At 37.9% G+C, this 18,954-nt stretch overlaps 1 protein-coding gene and 1 long non-coding RNA gene across 6 annotated transcripts in view; one reads left to right on the forward strand and one right to left on the reverse strand.

The window, feature by feature from the left end:
- The window catches only part of KLHL7 (kelch like family member 7), a 68,933-nt gene that overhangs the window by 46,532 nt on the left and 3,447 nt on the right, over window positions 1-18,954 (forward strand). For all 5 annotated transcript variants that reach the window (XM_042920102.1, XM_042920081.1, XM_042920122.1 and 2 more), the window contains 2 exons: window positions 12,416-12,656; window positions 15,059-15,260. In XM_042920102.1, coding sequence (XP_042776036.1) covers window positions 12,416-12,656; window positions 15,059-15,260 — 443 coding nt within the window. The remainder of the gene's footprint in view (window positions 1-12,415; window positions 12,657-15,058; window positions 15,261-18,954) is intronic.
- Window positions 1-18,954, reverse strand: part of LOC122208724 — a 49,951-nt gene that overhangs the window by 20,952 nt on the left and 10,045 nt on the right. The window lies entirely within an intron of this gene.

Genomic DNA, 18,954 nt, shown 5'->3' on the forward strand with positions numbered 1-18,954 from the left:
TATGGTCAACCTGGTTTCCTTTGGTGTCAGACATTTGCTGTCTGTCACAACCTAGTGGCCAGCCAGGAGCTATGTACTGAAAAAAATGGGTTGGCCTTGCTCCAGAATCCCAGGGGCATGCTCCGTGATCATACTGGAACATGCCCCAAGCTATAAGCAGCACACTGGTCAGTACATTGATGCCCCAGGATCACAAAGTAACCTAAGCAGCCAAGCCATTCTACTATAGCCTGTCCTACTTAGAAGGTTGTCTCCTGCTCTAGCTTTCACTTGCAACTGGCAGCTTTTTGGTTTACCCTATAAACATATACAAGTGGGACACTCAGTTACAGGATCTGTTCCATCTGTAGTATGTAGGAGATACTTGGGGCAGCAAGCTATAGCCTTCGTTTCCAAGGAGCTATACCAACATGCTGTAGATCAGAGCTTAATGAACTTTGTCTATAAAGGACTTCATAATAAATATTTTCAGTTTTGTAGGCTACACAGTCTCTGTCATTACTGGTCAACTCTGATGCTATAGCAGGAAAACAGCCATAAACTACATGAACAAATGGGCATGGGTGTGTTCTTGTTTATTTACAAAAATAGGCAGTGATTTGCCAGCCCAGTTTTGCCATCTGTAGGCCATAGTTTGCCAACCCAGCTCTAGACCTGTGCACATCTTTGAACTTTGTAGTGACTATATTCTAGGCTAAGCTTCTGTCCTGTCAAGCACTTGTCTTACCACTTCCTGTTCTCCAGAACTGATCAGAATTATGGGCATCAATATAGGAAACCAGGGTGTGACAACCTTTGGTAAAGTGAGATAGACCAAGGGTACTGCAGCTGAGATTATAGCATACAGAGTCCTCTCTTGACTTGAGGTCAGACCATGAAATGATTTTGTTTTCCCTGCCAGCTGAAAAGAAATCCCATCGAATGGTGTGGATAGACAGTAACAGAAATACTCATAGCAGAGTGTTAGCTATATACCAAGTGTTAGCAGTAGTTTCAATCTGGTCCAGTCAGAAGACCACACATGACCCTGCTGCAACAATTAGAGGCATTAGTCTCAGCAGTTCTACAAAGCAGCAGTTCCTCCTCTGTTTTGGTAGAAAAAGAGGCCTTACCAAAGAAGGCTTTTCCTTCTTACTGTAGTATTTAACACCACAACCCATGAGTAAATATACTGCCAGATAGCAAGAAGACCTCTCTCCAAGGAGGGAGGGTTGGGTTAGATTGGTTAAACAGCATCATGTTTGGACTGTCCCTGTTGGTCTGGTCTCAACTCATCCATCCGTCTCTGGCCCATTCTTCCATCTCCAGAATATAGGCTGTATTTTCTTTACTAAAGACATCTGGCTTCCTTTCTCAGAAGACTGGTGTCTGGCAGGTACAACAAGGCTTCATGGCCTATGTGGTACAATCCAGTAAGCACAATGGTGTTGTGCTTAAGTGATTGATACACCTACCCATCTGTTTCACACCAGGTAAAGTTAAGACTTCTTGACATTTCACTGTTTCATTGTTTTTTAATTTTTCAGGATCCATTTGAATAAAGAGCAGGAAACTTACAAGTATGATCTTTTTTTTCCAAGCAAAAATTGAAATCATAGGAGTTTATAATTCTATGAACCACAGCTTTCAAGTGTTGATAATAACCCCTTCTTGTTACCCAAAGCCTAACTACAGTATTGATTTTTACAGTTAAAAGCAAAAAACAAAAACAAAAAAACCCTAACTATACTTGTGGTGAGCAGAGCATAACATATAGACTTATCAAATCACTATGTTGCACACCTAAAACTAATGTAACATTGTGTGTTAAGTATACTTCAGTTTCTTTAAAAGGAAATGAAACTACATTTTGGTAGAAAATATTTTATATTAAAGTAGGTGGCTATTTTGATGTATGGAGGGACAAGGAGATCTTAATTTCATTTACGAGGCTGAGCATTGTAGAATGTGGCAAATGTGGAATGACTCCCAGCACTTTATTTTTGGTGTGTAGTTCTAACCCTTTCCTTGATTTTTTTTTTTTTATTGGACAGTGAAAAAGAGACACATATTCTATACAAGCCTGAAAGTAAGACTGTAACTCCAGAATTCTCATTCATTGTCTTACTTTGCTCTTATAAATGCCTGATACATACTTAATGTTCTTCCCTGTATGCAACCACAAATTTTTAGGCTTTCAATGGAAAAATTCAAATAATTAAGGAAATAACCAGAAATAAAATTATACTCATTCCATCAATTCTCTTATGCCCTGAAGGTAACACCATTAGAATTCCACTAAATGTTTATTAAATGTTTCTATTAGAAGTATCACGCCCTCCCTTCTTTTTGCTATAAAATTTTATCTTGAAAAACTCACCCATTACTATTATTTGTATATAATATTTTAATATAAGTTGATTAGTCTTTATTATATCTAATATTTAAATAATTGGGAAGGCTGATTTCATTATAAATTATTGTTATTTATCTTGAATCTCCCAAAGTGAACACTATTTCAGTATTCAAGTAGATTGCTTAATAAGAAGTACTATTCAGAAATTATATTTTATTGAACTTAACCTTTCATCAGTTAGAATTCAGAAATTCAGATTTGACGGTCATCAAGTGGGCCCCATTTGTGTGTGTGCTATATGCACCAAAAATTATCATTTTCATTGAATTGATCTCCTTTAAAGGAGGCAATTTAAGCAGTATTATTACTTAATTGAATTGTCTAGAATTAAGGTGGTATCCCTATAAACTATTATCATTAGATATTCCTTGGATATCACTGGTGAGAAGAGGCAAATATATTAATTGCTGACTGAAAAATGATAAAATCTTATTTTTTTTCCTGAGTATTGACAGAAAAAGGAGTCTTGGGTTGCTGTATTGAATTGAAATGATGTAATTCTTGTTATGATCCTTTTATAAAGTCTGTTGAGTCTTCCTTTCTCCCATCTGTACCTGTTTTTAAAGTTTTCAAGTGCTTAGTGATTACTAAAAAAGTTATTTATGTGTAACCATGCTCTACTCTTTTAGTACTGGTATTCTCAAATTGTAGGATGGGAATGTCTTATGATATTAATGCCTAAATAAAAGTTGACTTAATTGACCAGTTTTTATATGGACTGTTACTACCGGTAAAATGATGAGCTCTAAGGGCTTAGAACTTGGTAAAGGTCTTGGCTTGCCACTTCAGTATAGTAGAGAAATAGGAGACCGTGTCCTAGAGAAAAAGGGATTCTGCCTATTCCCTGCCAAAAACAAATAAGGACTGAGACCCAACAAGGTAAGGGCCAGAGCCTGTAAATTACAAAGGCAGAAAACCGTATGGTGCCGTGTCATATGAAACCATCAGGTTCAGAAGGATTACCCTGAGTACATTTTCTCATTCAGAACTCTGACAGATTCATCACTGAGCTTAGTGTCTGGCCCAATGTGGACACTCAAGTTTGAAAGGATGAATACACCAAGATAACTTTATATATAACACTTCACAAGCAGTTTTGTCAGTTTTATAGGACTGGGTTTAAACATAGGTGGGCCCTAAATCAAAAGAAATGAAGTTACCTTCCACTCAGAACACATTTTCCTGCTGGAAATACTGTTTGTTATAGGTATCAGTGTGCTTCACAGTGCTTTTTCTCACAGCATCGTAGCCACCTTACCTCTTAAACAGGCCGTCACTGAGGAGACAGTCCCACTCTGTGATCAGGGTGGAAATGGGCAGTTATACATTGCATATTATTTTAAAAGACATGTACACGAAGAAGTGTAAATCTTAAATTAAAAAGTTAATAAGGCACATGGGGAACCTAGAAGAGTAGGCTCCTTTGTCAAAGAGCAACTCTTGATCTCAGGGTTGTGAGTTTGAGCCCCACATTGGATGTAGAGATTACTTAAATAAAAAATTAACAAAGCTTGTATGAGAGTGTATCAGTTGTGTTTGCCACCAGCAAAAGAGTGCTGTAGAAGCAGTGCACAGAGGTAAAAGGAAGAGCACTGCTCAAAGGATCAGGAGCGCCCATAGGAACAAAATATCCAAAGTGGGCAGCAGTCATCCCAAGTGGATTGGATCCTGGCTGTGTACCCAGGGGCCGACATTGTTGGAACGCAAGTGTGGGTCACCCTGGGTATCCCTTCAGCTTCGTTAGTTGTCGTTATAATAGGCATCCAGTGGTAATAAGGTCCTCTGCAGCTTGGGCACAGTAGCTGTTCCGTAAGCTTGTTTGCATGCAGTTTGGTTAGAGAGGCGGTACTCACATTCATATGGAAGAGACTGGAGTACATTCTGAAGTAAATTCTCAGGAGAGTGCTCTTCCTTCCTAAAATGTCTTCTAAAATATTGAGAGCCTCAGTTCTTCTCTCTTCAAGCATCTCCACCACACACTATTTTGTAGTTTTATTCTAAAATCAACCTGACAGCCCCTTGCTGTCACCCTTCAGGGATCTGTTTCTTTTTGTGTTTAGTCACTGCGTCTGCAAGAAACCCCAGTGAAGTACAGCTAACCACAGGAGGGATGATACCAGACTCATTCTCTGTAAGCCATAGTTATCATAAATTAACAGATCAATCCCCTAAAAAAGTCTGGGAGAGAGCAGAAATAGAGCTGTAGCTTTATTATTTTGTTTTGTTTCTGTAATAGAGCAGTAGGTATTTGATTAAGGGGTGTAAGGGGGAAGGAATGAGAAAACTAAACATGGCATCTGTGTGTGGTGGTGCTTTAAAGACTCCAGCCATTCTGAAATGAGCCGGAGAGTAGTGGGCATATGAACACAGGACTACAGGGATAAGGGTCAGGTTGAGGGTAATCCTCAGAGAAGTAGAAAAATTACCACTACCATGGCACTTGGAATTTTCTCTTGGCTAATTTGGGTAATTGTTCATATGATGACCCAGAGGCACAGTAAGATCTGTCATCCTAGAAGTATTAAATCACGTCCAAATAGGTTTGCTGTGATTATTTTCTTTGAAAATTGATGATCAGGTTTTAAGAGAAAATTATCCTCAGTGGTTATAAACAACAGAACATATCGTATGGACTATGTCCAGAAGCAGGAAGCGGTTAGAGGCTGAGGTCAGTGAGGAAGCCACTGAACACAGCCAATCAAAAGTCCCAATATGGGATGGACAGTACTGGCCTTGTTGATATGAAGAGCTCCACCTGAGTTGGATTTGTCCATGGAAGCTTCATGGAGGTTTTCTTGAGGGAAACTTACTGGTAGAGTTTGGATAGGAAGAAAGAGAAAAGACAAGAATATATTGAATCCTAAGTATGTTTGCATCTTTTTGGTTTGATAAGTATGGTTATTAAAATTTTTCATGTGAGCTTCCAAAGTATTACTTAGCTGAATGGAATCTAACTTTGTGCTTTAAAAAAAGAAATTAGATGTAGGTGGAAGAACTGAAGGACTAGGCCATTGGTCATTTTTCTTTTGTGATGCCTTTTTTTTTTTTTTTTTTTTTTTTTTTTTTTGGTTCTTTTTCTTTGTTTTATTTGTTCTGTTGGTTGGTTACTTTTGTTTTGTTTTTGTAAATGAAAGCACCTCTTTAGGAGAAAGAGCATTTCAAGTTTAGGGTATATGAACTAAGGCAAATCAGTCTTTCTAAACTTCAGCTTTCTGGTCTATTAAGAAAGTTTAAAGCTTCTCAGCATTTGTGTGAGCATCAGTTATGTTCATTTGACTCCATCTTTTCTTTGACCTTCACTCACTCAGCTTCTCCCTGCCACATCTTTAGGATTCTTCATCTTCCATATATTTAAACATAAAAAGGCTTCTCATCTTCCTTTGTTCATCTCCTTTGTCTCTTCACCTTCCCCAACTCTTCCAAACCTCTTGCCTGCCCTTGTCCAGCATCTCCCCTACTCTGTCCATCTGAGACAGCAGATGTTCATCCCATCTAGTGAGAACAGTTTATTAAATGAGTCTGTTACTGCATTTCAAGATTTGAGACAGTCATTTAAAGCGTAGTGTGCCTTCCTGTGCCAAGATTTGCAATCCCGCGTTAGGGCTGTAAAGGCAGATCTTGTGTTGAAGTAACTGGCAGAGCGCTAGCATAGGGGCGCTTCATGGATTCTCCACGCAAAGCACAAGGGCTGTTATAAAGCCTAACATCCTTCTCAGGGTCCACTTTTGCATTGAGCTTCATTTCATATTTAAATTTCTGAGTAATTCAGGTTTGAGTTTTGTTTTCTGGTGGTATGGTATTCATCTGAGAGTTGAAGGGAAGACATTTTGTGACTTTATAAAGCCGCAGGTTTTTTGTTTTAAAGTCGGTCCCACGCCCAGGATGGAGCCCAATGTGGGGCTTGAACTCATGACCCCCAAGATCAAGATCTGAGCTGAGACTGAGTCTGACACTTAAACCTACTGAGCCACCCAGACACCCAGCAGCAGTTATTCTTAATCAGTAATTCCCTTTCATCAGGTCTCTGCCCTTCCTTCAGGCTCCTTGCTAATTTTAACAATCATTAACAGCTGAGAAATGGCCACTTACATGCTTGTTGTTCCTTATTTATCTCACAGTTTACTACAGCACAGCCGTGCCCCACCCCCCCCACCCCCACCCAGCCCCCACTGTGGAAGCCCTTTCTTCCTAACTACAATGCTGTATTTCTTGAAGAACTTAAATTACCAGAGCGTTTTCTCCTAATGGCTGATTATTTAAATCCCTTTCTGGAGTTTGGAAGGTTAATATGTTCTCAGCAATATTTGTGTGACCCTGTTGAAAATAGTGTATTTCAAAATGGGTATGGCCTGAGAAATTACTTGGCATGATCAAATGTTTGCTTCTGAAAACCAGAGTGCCCTGGTAAGTGTGCTGTTTGGAAGGAAGGCAGAAAGACTGCTTCTGATCTGTCCTGTAGTTGAAACTCAGCCTCATAGTATAGTAGCTATTTATGTGTTTCAGTTCTTAAAACCTGAAATTAATTTTACTTCCACCTTTGTGTTAAAACATTAGCACTATTATAAACATCTGCTCTGAGAAGTTGTTTCCCTTGTACCATACTTTTGCTACCATTTGCCTGATTGATGTATTTACTTTTTCTGTTTGTTTGTTTTTAATGTTTATTTTTGAGAGAAAGACAGAGTGCGAGGGAGGGGCAGAGAGAGACGGAGACACAGGCTCCCAAGCAGGCTCCAGGCTGTCAGCACAGAGCCCGACATGGGGCATGAACCCATGGACCACGAGGTCATAAACTGAGCCAAAGTCGGACGCTTGACCGACTGAGCCACGCAGGTGCCCCTACTTTTTCTGTTTAAATAAACACATGTAGAAAATTCAAATATAGCAAGATATAAAGGAGAAAGCCAAAGCATTCCCAGTATCAAAAGACAGTTCTCAGAAGTTAGTGAATATCATTCCAGTCCTCTCATTTTACATATATAAGATCATACTGTACACGCTATCTTGTAAAAACTATTTTTTACTCTTTCGGCATTTATATTGTGGAAGTATTTTCATGTCAGTGAAAATACCATCCTTTCAAAGGGCTACAGAGTGTTCCATCATAGGGATATAACATAATTTATCTGAAGCTAAGGATATACCATAATTTGTTTAATGCTTATCTTCTTCATGCACATTTGGCCTAATTCGCATTTTTCCCTGTTAAAATACCCCTGCAGTGAAACATCTTGTATATGCCAAGTTTACACTGTCCCAATTTTTTCTGGAGAGTAAATTCCTAGGAGAAGAATTGTTCTAGCTAAGGATAAAGATGGAAACTCTTTCAGTTTACCAAAAAAGTAGATAAAAGCTTGGTTCCTAACATCAGCTACTGTTTGTTGGTGGGTCATAGGTTTCCTGTACCTCAGTAGTGTAGCCACCAGAGGCCCAGGGACTAGAGTGACAAGATGCACACTGGAGTCAGTATAGTTTAAAGACATCACTACAATGAGGAACTGACTCATTGGACTAGGAGCCCCGTGCAGCATCTACAGTCTTTGACCTTTAGAAAGTCAAAAATGAAGGTGGTTCAGCTGAAAGACATTCCCACAAATCTGGCCTATTTCCCAATAAAAACATTCCCATCAGTACGCTAAGCCTTCGGCCAAATACCATACAAAGACATGGGGGATATCACTGTTTTCAGAGAGGCTGTGGTTTTAGTGCTCAATTATTATTTTTCTAAGTGATAAGATATGGAGACTGTGCATGAGGACCTCAGTGGCCCTCTCGCCAGCATCTTGATTGGTAGATGAGGGTGGTTCAGGTCCTTTGATGTCAAGTCAAATGCCCAGAGTGACTTAGCTAGAAATACAACAGGAATAAGAAGAACCCAGATTATTCCACTCCCAGTCCAGTGTTCTTTCTAGGAGGCCCTATAAGAAGATTTTTAGAGAGCAGGGCAGCGTAGGAGTTAAGAGCACAGCTTTGGAGTCTTGACAGATTGGGACTTAAATCTTGGATTCACTACTTTCTAACGCTGTGATCTTGACATGGTACTTAACTCTCTAAGATATCATCATCTCTAAAATAAGCTTATTCCTCATGGAGTTATTGAGGAAATTAAATAAAATGTTTTAAGATATTTCAGCATAGCTCCTGGAAGAGGAAGTGCTTGAAATAAGTCAGATAATGGCTTTACAGAAAGTGCTTACAATTTGTACATTGTCAACTCAGATTAGATTGACTCCTTGAAGTTTCTGCAAGAAATCTTAAGGGTTTTTTTCCTTTTATTTATTTAATTTTTTTTGCCGTTTTGTTAATTTTGTTTTCCTTTTTTTCTAAGACCCCATCTTTCCTATGTTTGCTTGGTTTCCTCTCAAAATGATCCAAAATAAAATTCTCAAGTCTTAAAAATAAAAAGTATTTCTTTTATTTTGGATTTCCCTTGTCTTGATTGTTAAAATATCTGTGTGTGGTGTCTTTATTTTTTGAAGATTCATGTGTTTTCAAAATGCAGATTGTATAAAATCAGTCCTTACTCTCAAGGAAAACAGCAAGCTGATATTTTTGCCTTGAGAGATTTAGAGAGGCGATTACAGCCCCTCACCTCAAGAAGCATTTCACTGTAGTACCACACCACTGCTGGAAAATCATACAGGACACGATGTAATGGAGTGCTCAGTCATCAAGCCCAGACTTAAGTGTGGTGGGGATTCAGAAAAAGACAGGGAAGCCTACAAAAAGGAAAGAAGCCTTGAGCTTGAAAAAAATCTTGAATGTGGTATATATCACAGCAGAGACAAGAAAGGCTAAGGACAAAGGAAGACAGGACTTTATACACGGGTGTATATGTGTGTGATGCATAAATGAGTGATGTGTCAAAACTTCCTTCTACCTGTGTCTTTTCCAGGCTTTCCAGTTATCCCATTTTCATATCAGCAGTCAGGCACAGAAACGTGCATGAAATTGATACTCAATAAAACTTAACTGAGTTACATTGTTTTTAGAGTAACAGTTCATGCCCACACATATACAATGTAACTCTAGTGCTATGTATGTGTCTGGACTTACAGGAAAGCTGCGTGTCTAACTTGACCTGTAGCCTAGGAGCTCAGAGCCAATAAGCAACCCTTCCTCTATCTGCAGACCCCAGGTTGGGAATGGTCCTATTGCTAGGATAAGACCTGGCATTCCTACTCACAGAGGCTTTAAGTCAGACTTCTAATCTATATTTTTACCCTCTCTGCTTGCTCTCTCAACTGCACACATTATCTCCTAGGCAGTATAACAAGTTATTAAAGGGCAAACATCAAATCACCTTCTTAGTATTGTTTTGGATGAAGTGTAGATGGGGGGAGTTAGTAGATGGGAGTGAGATCTACCATACGTACATGTGAGTAAAAAAGCTCCCTTCCCTCAAACATGGATACAACCAAAGCCAGGTATTTTCAAGCACAGGTGCATACCTGTGTATACCTGACAGGTGTATTTAATGAGCTAAAATATAAAACATTAAATTTTAGCTGAAATGAAGTCGGATTTACATCCTAGGTAAAAATCTTGCAAAGGTTATTTCATCTATCTGCCTTGAAGATGAACTCTTAGGTAAGAATATTATATGTAGTTAGTATTTATCAAGCTTAGCGTCTACAATGTACATTGACCAATGACAGTATTTGGAGAATTGAAAAAGATTTAAAAATTTGAGGATTTCTAAAGAAATCAGGGCCCAAATTGCAAGTAGATACAAGCATGTGCATGTGCCTATCTATTCCTGGTCACACATGTGTGCACACACACTGGATAATCATTTTCCCCTTGAGCTTATAGTTCTAAGAGCACAATTTATTTTAATTCTTAAATCTGAAGCCTAAGCCCTATGTGACAGGTACATATGAGAACTCATTTATTCCTTACTCAAACCCTTGGGTAGTATCAAAAGTTAGAACTATTCTATTATCAAACTCTTGGGAGTTATTTGTTTTGTTTTGTTTTGTTTTTGGAACTTCATATCCTAGCGTCTAAATGTTCAAACTCATTTAGCTAAAAGAAAAAGTATTTTGTTTATGTGTTTAATCCCAGCTCATACATGGGCAGTTATTTTTAATTTGAAGAGTAGCGGGTCTTAGAGATCATTTAAAAGGATCTATCACCCACTTTCTCATCCTGAAATAAAGGAAGAGCAGGAAAAGATAATGTTCTTGAGAATATCTTTAGAAATTATGGGAAAATTCCCATATTGCTTTCTAATAATATCAAATAAATTGGGTGTAAAAGTGGCAAGACTTGAGATTCAGTGAATTAACAATGTATCTTATTAATGAAACTGAAGTTCTCTACTTATAAAGTTGGTCAGGTGGGAATTATGAGTAGATTTGCAGAATATGTAAGAGAGTCATTAGTTTACTTTTGAGGGATCATTCCCTGTAGAGTATGGTCATTACTTTCTTAATTTTTTTTCATTCTGTGGTATGCAACTCTAAGAAAACAAATTTTTAAAATAATTTTCCCATTTTTCAGTGTCCATTGAGCAAAACAAACTTTGGGAAAATGTTATATTTATCCTATAGTTTTGTATGCCTGCCATAGGTATACCACTGAGTAACCGAGGGGGATCCCAAATTAAGAATAAAGCAAGGATTAAGACTCTTGTTTTTCTAGGGGTGCCTGGGTGGCTCAGTCAGTTAAGCATCTGCCTTCAGCTCAGGTCATGATCTCACGGTTTGTGAGTTCAGGCCCCACATCAGGCTCTGCACTCAGTACTGAGCCTGCTTCAGATCTTCTGTCGCCCTTTTCCTCTCTCTCTCTCTCTCTCTCTCAAAAATAAAAATAAACATTAAAAGAAAAAGAGAATTTGTATTAAAAAATAAAAAGTCTCTTGTTTTTCTCGTCACCTAAAGAGCAAAATGTTCATCATCACAAGGAGTCAAGGTGCTCTGCATAAGGGGCTCTTTTTCCTGAGACTTCCTGGTGTTGTATGATGCTTTGATCTAATCTGATGAATGCCTAAAACAGTGGGCGCTAGTGTGACAGATATCCATCAGATTTTCCCAAAGGGCACTGAGCGTTAATAATCACACACACACTGCTTTGCTCAGTGACAGCAGGAATTGTTTGGATTTCTGCCAGTCCCAAATTATTTTTAGACATTTTCAGAAAGCAGCAGAAACACTATAGCTTCCTTGTTCAAAAAAAAAAGGGGGGGGGGTGGAATCAAAGATGCTGTAGCTTTGGGAGAATCCCCATACATTTACACAGAAAAAGGTATCCTTGGATGTATCAGACATAGTGAGGAAACTAAATGGTGCTGTGAACCACCCTTATTGTGAAGTACTGATTATGTGCTCATTTTTAATCACTGGGAAGAAAAAAGTGAGCTTCCAGCCTAGTTGAACAGATTCTTCAAGTATTCCATAGTAAATATCACAGCTTTAAGAGTCCATCTGAATAAACTGGCTCAACTGAATATTTTTAAGTTAATATTACAGAAGTCCACAAAATACCTTCTCGCCTTAGATGTCAGGAAGATCACAGCACCTTAAACTTCATGTTAGCCAATGATTATTTACATCTCTCAGTGTATCTGGCAGGGAAGGGATGGCTAGAGTTACATTTGAAATAGGCCTTTTTCTAAGTAACAAAAGTACTTCACTTATTTTAGAATTTTCTTGTATTATTATGCTTAGTAACAGAAGGAATAGGAGACTGGTGGTAGGGATGCATTCAAATGTGTGACAGTTTAATCTGGAGCCAGAAAACACCCAAAGCAGCCACTATCTTCCTCTCGCCCTCTGCCCCCACCTAACCGACATTCTGAAGAAATCACACAAGATTAAGTTAGAGAATATCTCAAGCCAAACATTGTGATATGTACTCTAGTAAATTAACAAACATATTTTGTATTTTCTCAACTATGTCTTTGCCTCATCTGTATCAATTTGCCTCATCAGATCAATGCCTCATCTGATCAATAAGATAAGATCATCTTATCATCTGATAAGTTTTGCATTACTGACCATTTTTTTCCTGTTACAGGATTATAGCTGGACAGACATCCGCTGCCCCTTTGAAAAACGAAGGGATGCAGCATGTGTGTTTTGGGACAACGTAGTGTACATTTTGGGGGGCTCTCAGCTTTTCCCCATAAAACGAATGGATTGCTACAATGTCGTGAAGGATAGCTGGTATTCCAAACTGGGCCCTCCGACACCTCGAGACAGCCTTGCTGCCTGTGCTGCAGAAGGCAAAATTTATACATCTGGAGGTTCCGAAGTCGGTAAGGACTTACTCGGTATCTTTGTTTGCAAAAAGTGTTTTACCAAGTATCTTGGTAAAGTTTCTTGGCTTTTCATATTTATATAAACAACTGGTATGGTCTTTTTCACATAACTTACATACACATCTGTCACATTGTACAGCCCATTTCCCTGAAGGTTTACCTTACTTCGTTAATTTTACAAGAACTTCAGCTTCCTGAGTTACGTTAACTGTCCCATTTTTCTCTCATGCCGTCTAGATTTTAGTTCTATGTAAATTGCTTTAAGATACATAATATTTGCTTTAACGATTTCAGAGTGTGGCTCACTCATAGACTCTTTAAGATCCCTTTACTACATTCTTGCTTTTAAAATCTATATTGCCTTTTTAGAACAGCATATGGGCTTGGGTGTAAAACACATTTCTCTTTAATGGATAATTTGTTAGCATCAGGAGTGATCTTTTTCTAAATGAGTAGTTTTTCTAAATGAATATTCTAGGCGCAGACTGGATATATAATAGCATTTACATGCTTTCACCTTTTCAGATAATTTCTTTAGCTAAATAATGGGTTTATAAAGAAAACCAGGAAGACCAAGTAAACCTAAGGTACAGAATTTAAATGTTAATTAAGTCTTTATTTTCTTTGATAATTTTTATATTAGGCCAGAGAATGTTTTACTTTTGGTCAGCATATTTATCTGTTTGATGTTTTTACTCCCCCACTAGAGGTCAAAAATATTTAGATTCTAAAATATTAGAAAATTTAAAGTTTTTTTTAAGTTTATTTTGAAAGAGAGGGAGCATGAGCAAACACTGGGGCGGGTCCGAGAGAAAGGGAGAGAAAGAATCCCAAGCAGGCTCCGTGCTGTCAGCATGGGACCCCATGCAGGGCTCGATCACAACCTGAGCCAAAATCAAGAGTTGGACACTCATCCTCGTGACACCCAAGAAACCCAGAAAAATTAAAGATTTTTAAAATGTGACTTAAGAAGTGACCTTTCCCCCCTTTCTTTTTTTTCCTTTTTTTTCTTTTCCCCCTTTAAAAGCATTCTTCATAGAATGTCTATGAAGACATATTTCAAACACAATAAATACTAAAGATAATAGAAAGTAACTGTTCTATAGATACACTTTTTATAGAAAGTATAATATGTAAGTTTACTTCTTCAGCAATTACTGAGTTTTTTACTTAAATAGTAATTTCTTATATCTGCCACATACTCTGTATTTCCCCTTAATATCAACCAATTGAATCTATCAAATTGAAAATGTTCAAGGGGCGCCTGGGTGGCTCAGTCGGTTAAGCGGCCGACTTCGGCTCAGGTCATGATCTTGCGGTCCGTGAGTTTGAGCCCCGCGTCGGGCTCTGCGCTGACAGCTCAGAGCCTGGAGCCTGCTTCAGATTCTGTGTCTCCCTCTCTCTGACCCTCCCTCGTTCATGCTCTGTCTCTCTCTGTCTCAAAAATAAATAAACGTTTAAAAAAAAAAATTAAAAAAAAAAAAAAGAAAATGTTCTAAAAGTTAAAAAGAAGTTAATGTTAATCAGGACGGTTGCTTCTTCCATTTGTTATTCCCTGAATTTTGCCTTCTGTAGACCTTGGTTGTGGTTGAGAATTATAAGGGTGTTGTTAAGCATTAGCAAAGTCCAGAAGAGTGGGAGATGAGAAATCATTTGGTTAAATTTTAATGTTTTTCTTCGGAAGGAAAAAAGCACCTGTTTCTTCATTAGTATTATTTCTAAAATTCTCTATTGAGCCCCTATAACTTGCAGAAGTTGCAAAACAGGATGAATATATGTTTTGCTATTAAAACGTATAATCAAATTACACCAGAGTCATGCAGTAGTACCTTGAGAATATACTTCAGAATGGCCCAGCATGACTTCAGGGCTTACTCACACAACCACTAAGAGTAGTCAGGAAGAATAGTTTTGTTAATGGTGCAGTGACTATTACAGAATGTTAAATTATAATCCTTAGAATATTATCAGATCATAGTTTTCAGAGTTTAAGGTATGGATTTATCATCTATAAATAACTATGGTTTTCTCCTCTATAAACATTTGAAGTTTGGATAATTCCCATCATGCATAACTGGGCTTGAAGACATACATAGTGTTATTTATTTAATTTTTCTTCTGAATTCAAACCAATCTTTTCCTAAATTAATTACCAATAAATAAGTATCTTCAGCAGATCCTTTTTTTTTTTTTTTAAATATTTTCTAAGGTCTATACAAACAGGGTTAGCTTTTTCTTAAGCTATTCCTACATTTTGCTGTTATTGTTAATTAAGTTTAGAAAAGACTCTACAACTGTAAATTCCTCCCTCCAGTAACTAGTGACTTACTTCTACAATCAGCTCACTCCAAGCCCACACACACACTAAGCTAAGTCTGGTTGGGCCTTTTCTTTTACAGGAAACTCAGCGCTGTATTTATTTGAGTGCTATGATACAAGAACTGAAAGCTGGCACACAAAGCCCAGCATGTTGACTCAGCGCTGCAGCCACGGGATGGTGGAAGCCAACGGCCTGATCTATGTTTGTGGTGGAAGTTTAGGGAACAATGTTTCTGGGCGCGTGCTGAATTCCTGTGAGGTTTATGATCCTGCCACAGAAACGTATGTATCAGTTTAAAAGTCCTATTTTAAAATCATGCAAGAACAGACCTGTTCTTAAGTCATTGAAATCACACTGGGTATAATTCATCTTTTAAGTAACATCGTTCTTTAGATATAAGGGTTTGTAAACTTATGTGTAGAAGTGTGTGGGAATAACCTTATGCATAACTCATTAAAACTACACTGTATAAACAAACAAAAAAAAAAGTCTTCTTTCAGTTAATTGTATGTAAGCTCAGAGGAAGAAGATGGCAAAAGGCAAAGGAGCCCAACAGAAGAATTTAGTTCTCATATCAAGAATGTGCATACGCTTGGGAATGTGCTAGGTTTGGGACATTCATGGCCTGGACCACTCCTCTATGCTTTAAGAAATGGCTTGACCTTATATACCCTGTGGGAGCTGCTCTCTTTCTGTTGTTTGTGCAGCAAATGCTGTGAATGGAACAAGTATGACTTGATTCATCAAAGTCATAAAATACTTTTGTTTGAGGTCAGGAAATGTAGGGAAGGAGAGGGAAAAATTTATGATCAGTAGTAAATTTGCCTTTAATTGGGAATATCATATATTGATTGGTTTGTATCATTAATAAATTGTACCCCTAGGTATAATGTCTTAATTCTGAGTTTGTATGGGTAGATACAGATTTTTCCAGTAAGATTATTCTTAAATCCAGGAAGTAAGTAACTGCTTTTTTAAAGACAAAATGCTAAGGAAATAAATGGTCAGGCAGCTTTTCTAACCTTATAATTAATGATGGAACCTGTTCAGTGTAGACAAAGACAAAGCTAATGTGCAAATTACTGAACAGTAGGGGGCGTGGGTAAGTAAAATGCCATTAAACTAATAAGGAAATGACCACGGGTAATATCCAAGTCAGACCTTTTTTTGATACTCAGAAACAGCCAAAGAGATTTGATAAGACAAGTAACTTACTGATTTGAAAGCATTGTTCTTCCTTTACCAGAACCAATTATTAGGTAAATATGTTCAACTTAAACATTATGCCAAAGAACTGCACCATAAGTCTTACGTTCAAGTTTTACATTTAGGAAATGTTGCCAGCTTATAAAACATAGAAGTCTTCTACTCCAGCTATTTTTTTTTTTTTTTTTTTTTAGTGAAAAGTAATAATTTAATTATAAAATGTGATTAGCCATGTACCATTATTTACTTATACTTCCACCCATTTTTAATGGATTTAAAATGAGTAATTCCTTCCCCAAACAAAGCTGCAGTTACAGTTGTTCTTTTCTCATTTTTTTTTGCCCAGCTGGTTACCAGTGCTAGTAATAGAATTGAAAGCAACTTATCTTGAAACTTACCTTTGCTGAAGTGTTGAGACTAGAAAATCTCTCAGAGATCATCAAATTTACTATTCCTTAGTGTTTTTCAAAATATACCTTTGTACTTGCCAGAACACACTGGGGATACCCCTTATCTCATCCCATCATCTGTCAGTTGAGCTATTCACCCCATCTTGTTCCAAATTACGGGAGGGGGGTGTATGCCAACTCTCTTCCCTCCTGTATCCCTGAGATACCTCTGCTTTGCCTCTGAGAAATTTTATGCTCAAAAACTAGTACTGCATATTAGTTGGAAAACTGTGGTCTCATTCATCCTGCTGCCTAATTATTTTTTTCATTTCTAAAAAAATCTCTTAAAGTAGAACCCATACCAGATAAACACCAGGATTCTAAATTTTGAGATCTTTATTCAGGCACTGTCAGTGTAAATTAGTATATTCTTATTCATAGCAGCAGGGAAGAAGTATAAAGGAATTCTGCCCCTCAGTATTTTTTTTTAAAGTTATTTATTTTTGAGAGATAGAGAGCAAGAGCAGTAGCTGGGGAAGGGCAGAGAGAGAGAGAATCCCAAGCAGGCCGGTGCAGAACTCTACATGGGGCTCAGTCTCACACACCATCAGATCATGCATGACCTGAGCTGAAATCCAGAGTTGGATGCTTAACTGACTGAGCCACCCGGGCACCTCTGCAACCTCAATATTTTATTATTATTATTATTATTATTATTATTTATTTATTTACTTACTTACTTATTTTTGAGAGACAGAGAGTGACAGAGCACAAGTTGGGGAGGGGTAGAGAGAGAGAGAAGGAGACTGAATCCAAAGCAGGCTCCAGGCTCCGAGCTGTCAGCACAGAGCCCAGTGCGGGGCTCGAATGCACGAACTATGAGATCATAACCCGAGCCGAAGTCAGACACCCAACCGACTGAGCCATCCAGGCGCACCTACAACCTCAATATTTTTTAAAACTGGATCAATACATTCAATTTAGGGGAATATTTTAAAACTTACACAACTTAGCACTTCTTTTGTATATATTGAGCTTATGTATGAAACCTGAATTCTCTACATTCTCTTCAATGCCCTTAACTTTACCCTAAGTGAAAAGCTAGTGTGACTATAATGATTCACATCCCAAAATGAAAAGTTATATGCTACAGTGATTTCCTTTTTTAAGTGTTTTGTAACTGGTTTAATTGGAAGCTAAGAAATGAAGCCTGTGGAAACAACATGACACAGTTTATGCAGTCAGACTTTAAGAAAAGCTTCTAAACACTAAAGTTCAGGTTGGGGAGAGCATGGACACAGTACATACTCCACATATGAAATTACAGGAAGAAGAAAATGTATTTTGGGAAACTTCCTACTCTAAACCTTCAGGAGACTTAGCTACAAAGATCTTCCTCTACTTACAGTGGGGTTACATCCTGATAAACCCAATGTAAGTTGAAAATATTGTTACCTTGCAAATGCACTTACTCCACCTAACCTGGACATCATAGCTTAGCCTAGCCTACCTTAAACATGCTCAAAACACTTACAGTAGCCTGCAGTTGGGCAAAATCAGTTAACACAAAAACTATTTTATAATGTGTTGAATAGGTCATGTGATATATTGAATACTGGATGTGAAAAGCGGAATGGCTGTACAAGTACAGGATGGTCCTAAGTGTATCAGTTGTTCACCCTCGTGATCATCTGGCTGACTGGGAGCTGTGGCTCACTGCTGCTGGCCAGCATCACGAGAGAGTATCATACAGCTGGCCCAGGAAAAGATCAGAATTCAAAATGTGAAGCACAGTTTCTACTGTATGTGTTTCACTTTTGCATTATCATAAAGTCAAAACATCGTAAGTCAAACCATCATTAGCATCAGACCACCCACCATACATACAAATATACTCTTACTTTATATCACGGACATATGTGGAGAAGAAAGGGGTATATATTTTGAATTTTTCCAAGTCAAATACTATGTTTATTGCATTTTGACAGCTCACCATATGAAGCTCACTGCGTGGAAAGGCAGTGGAGGTCCAGTGTGGCTCCCATGTCTGAGCTGTTTGCTGGAAAAGAGCAGCATGGGCGAGCATGTGTATTTACCCTGAGAAAAAAAAAAAAAAAAAAAAAGGACCAGTGTTGCCCACCTCACCTTACAGAGTGCTCTGAAAATGAGAGTGGTGACTTTCAAATATCTTTTAAAACAAACAAAATTTATAGATATAAGGCAACAAAACAGTTGCTAATATTTCAGTTAATCATTATGTCCTAATTATTTTGAAAAAATTATAAATTTAACTTTTAAAAGAAGAGATAGGGGTGCCTGGGCGGGTAAGTTGGTTAAGTGTCCAACTTCGGCTCAGGTCATGATCTCACGGTTTGTGAGT

Source organism: Panthera leo, chromosome A2 (genome assembly GCF_018350215.1).
Source record: "Panthera leo isolate Ple1 chromosome A2, P.leo_Ple1_pat1.1, whole genome shotgun sequence".
Taxonomy (NCBI): Eukaryota; Metazoa; Chordata; class Mammalia; order Carnivora; family Felidae; genus Panthera; species Panthera leo.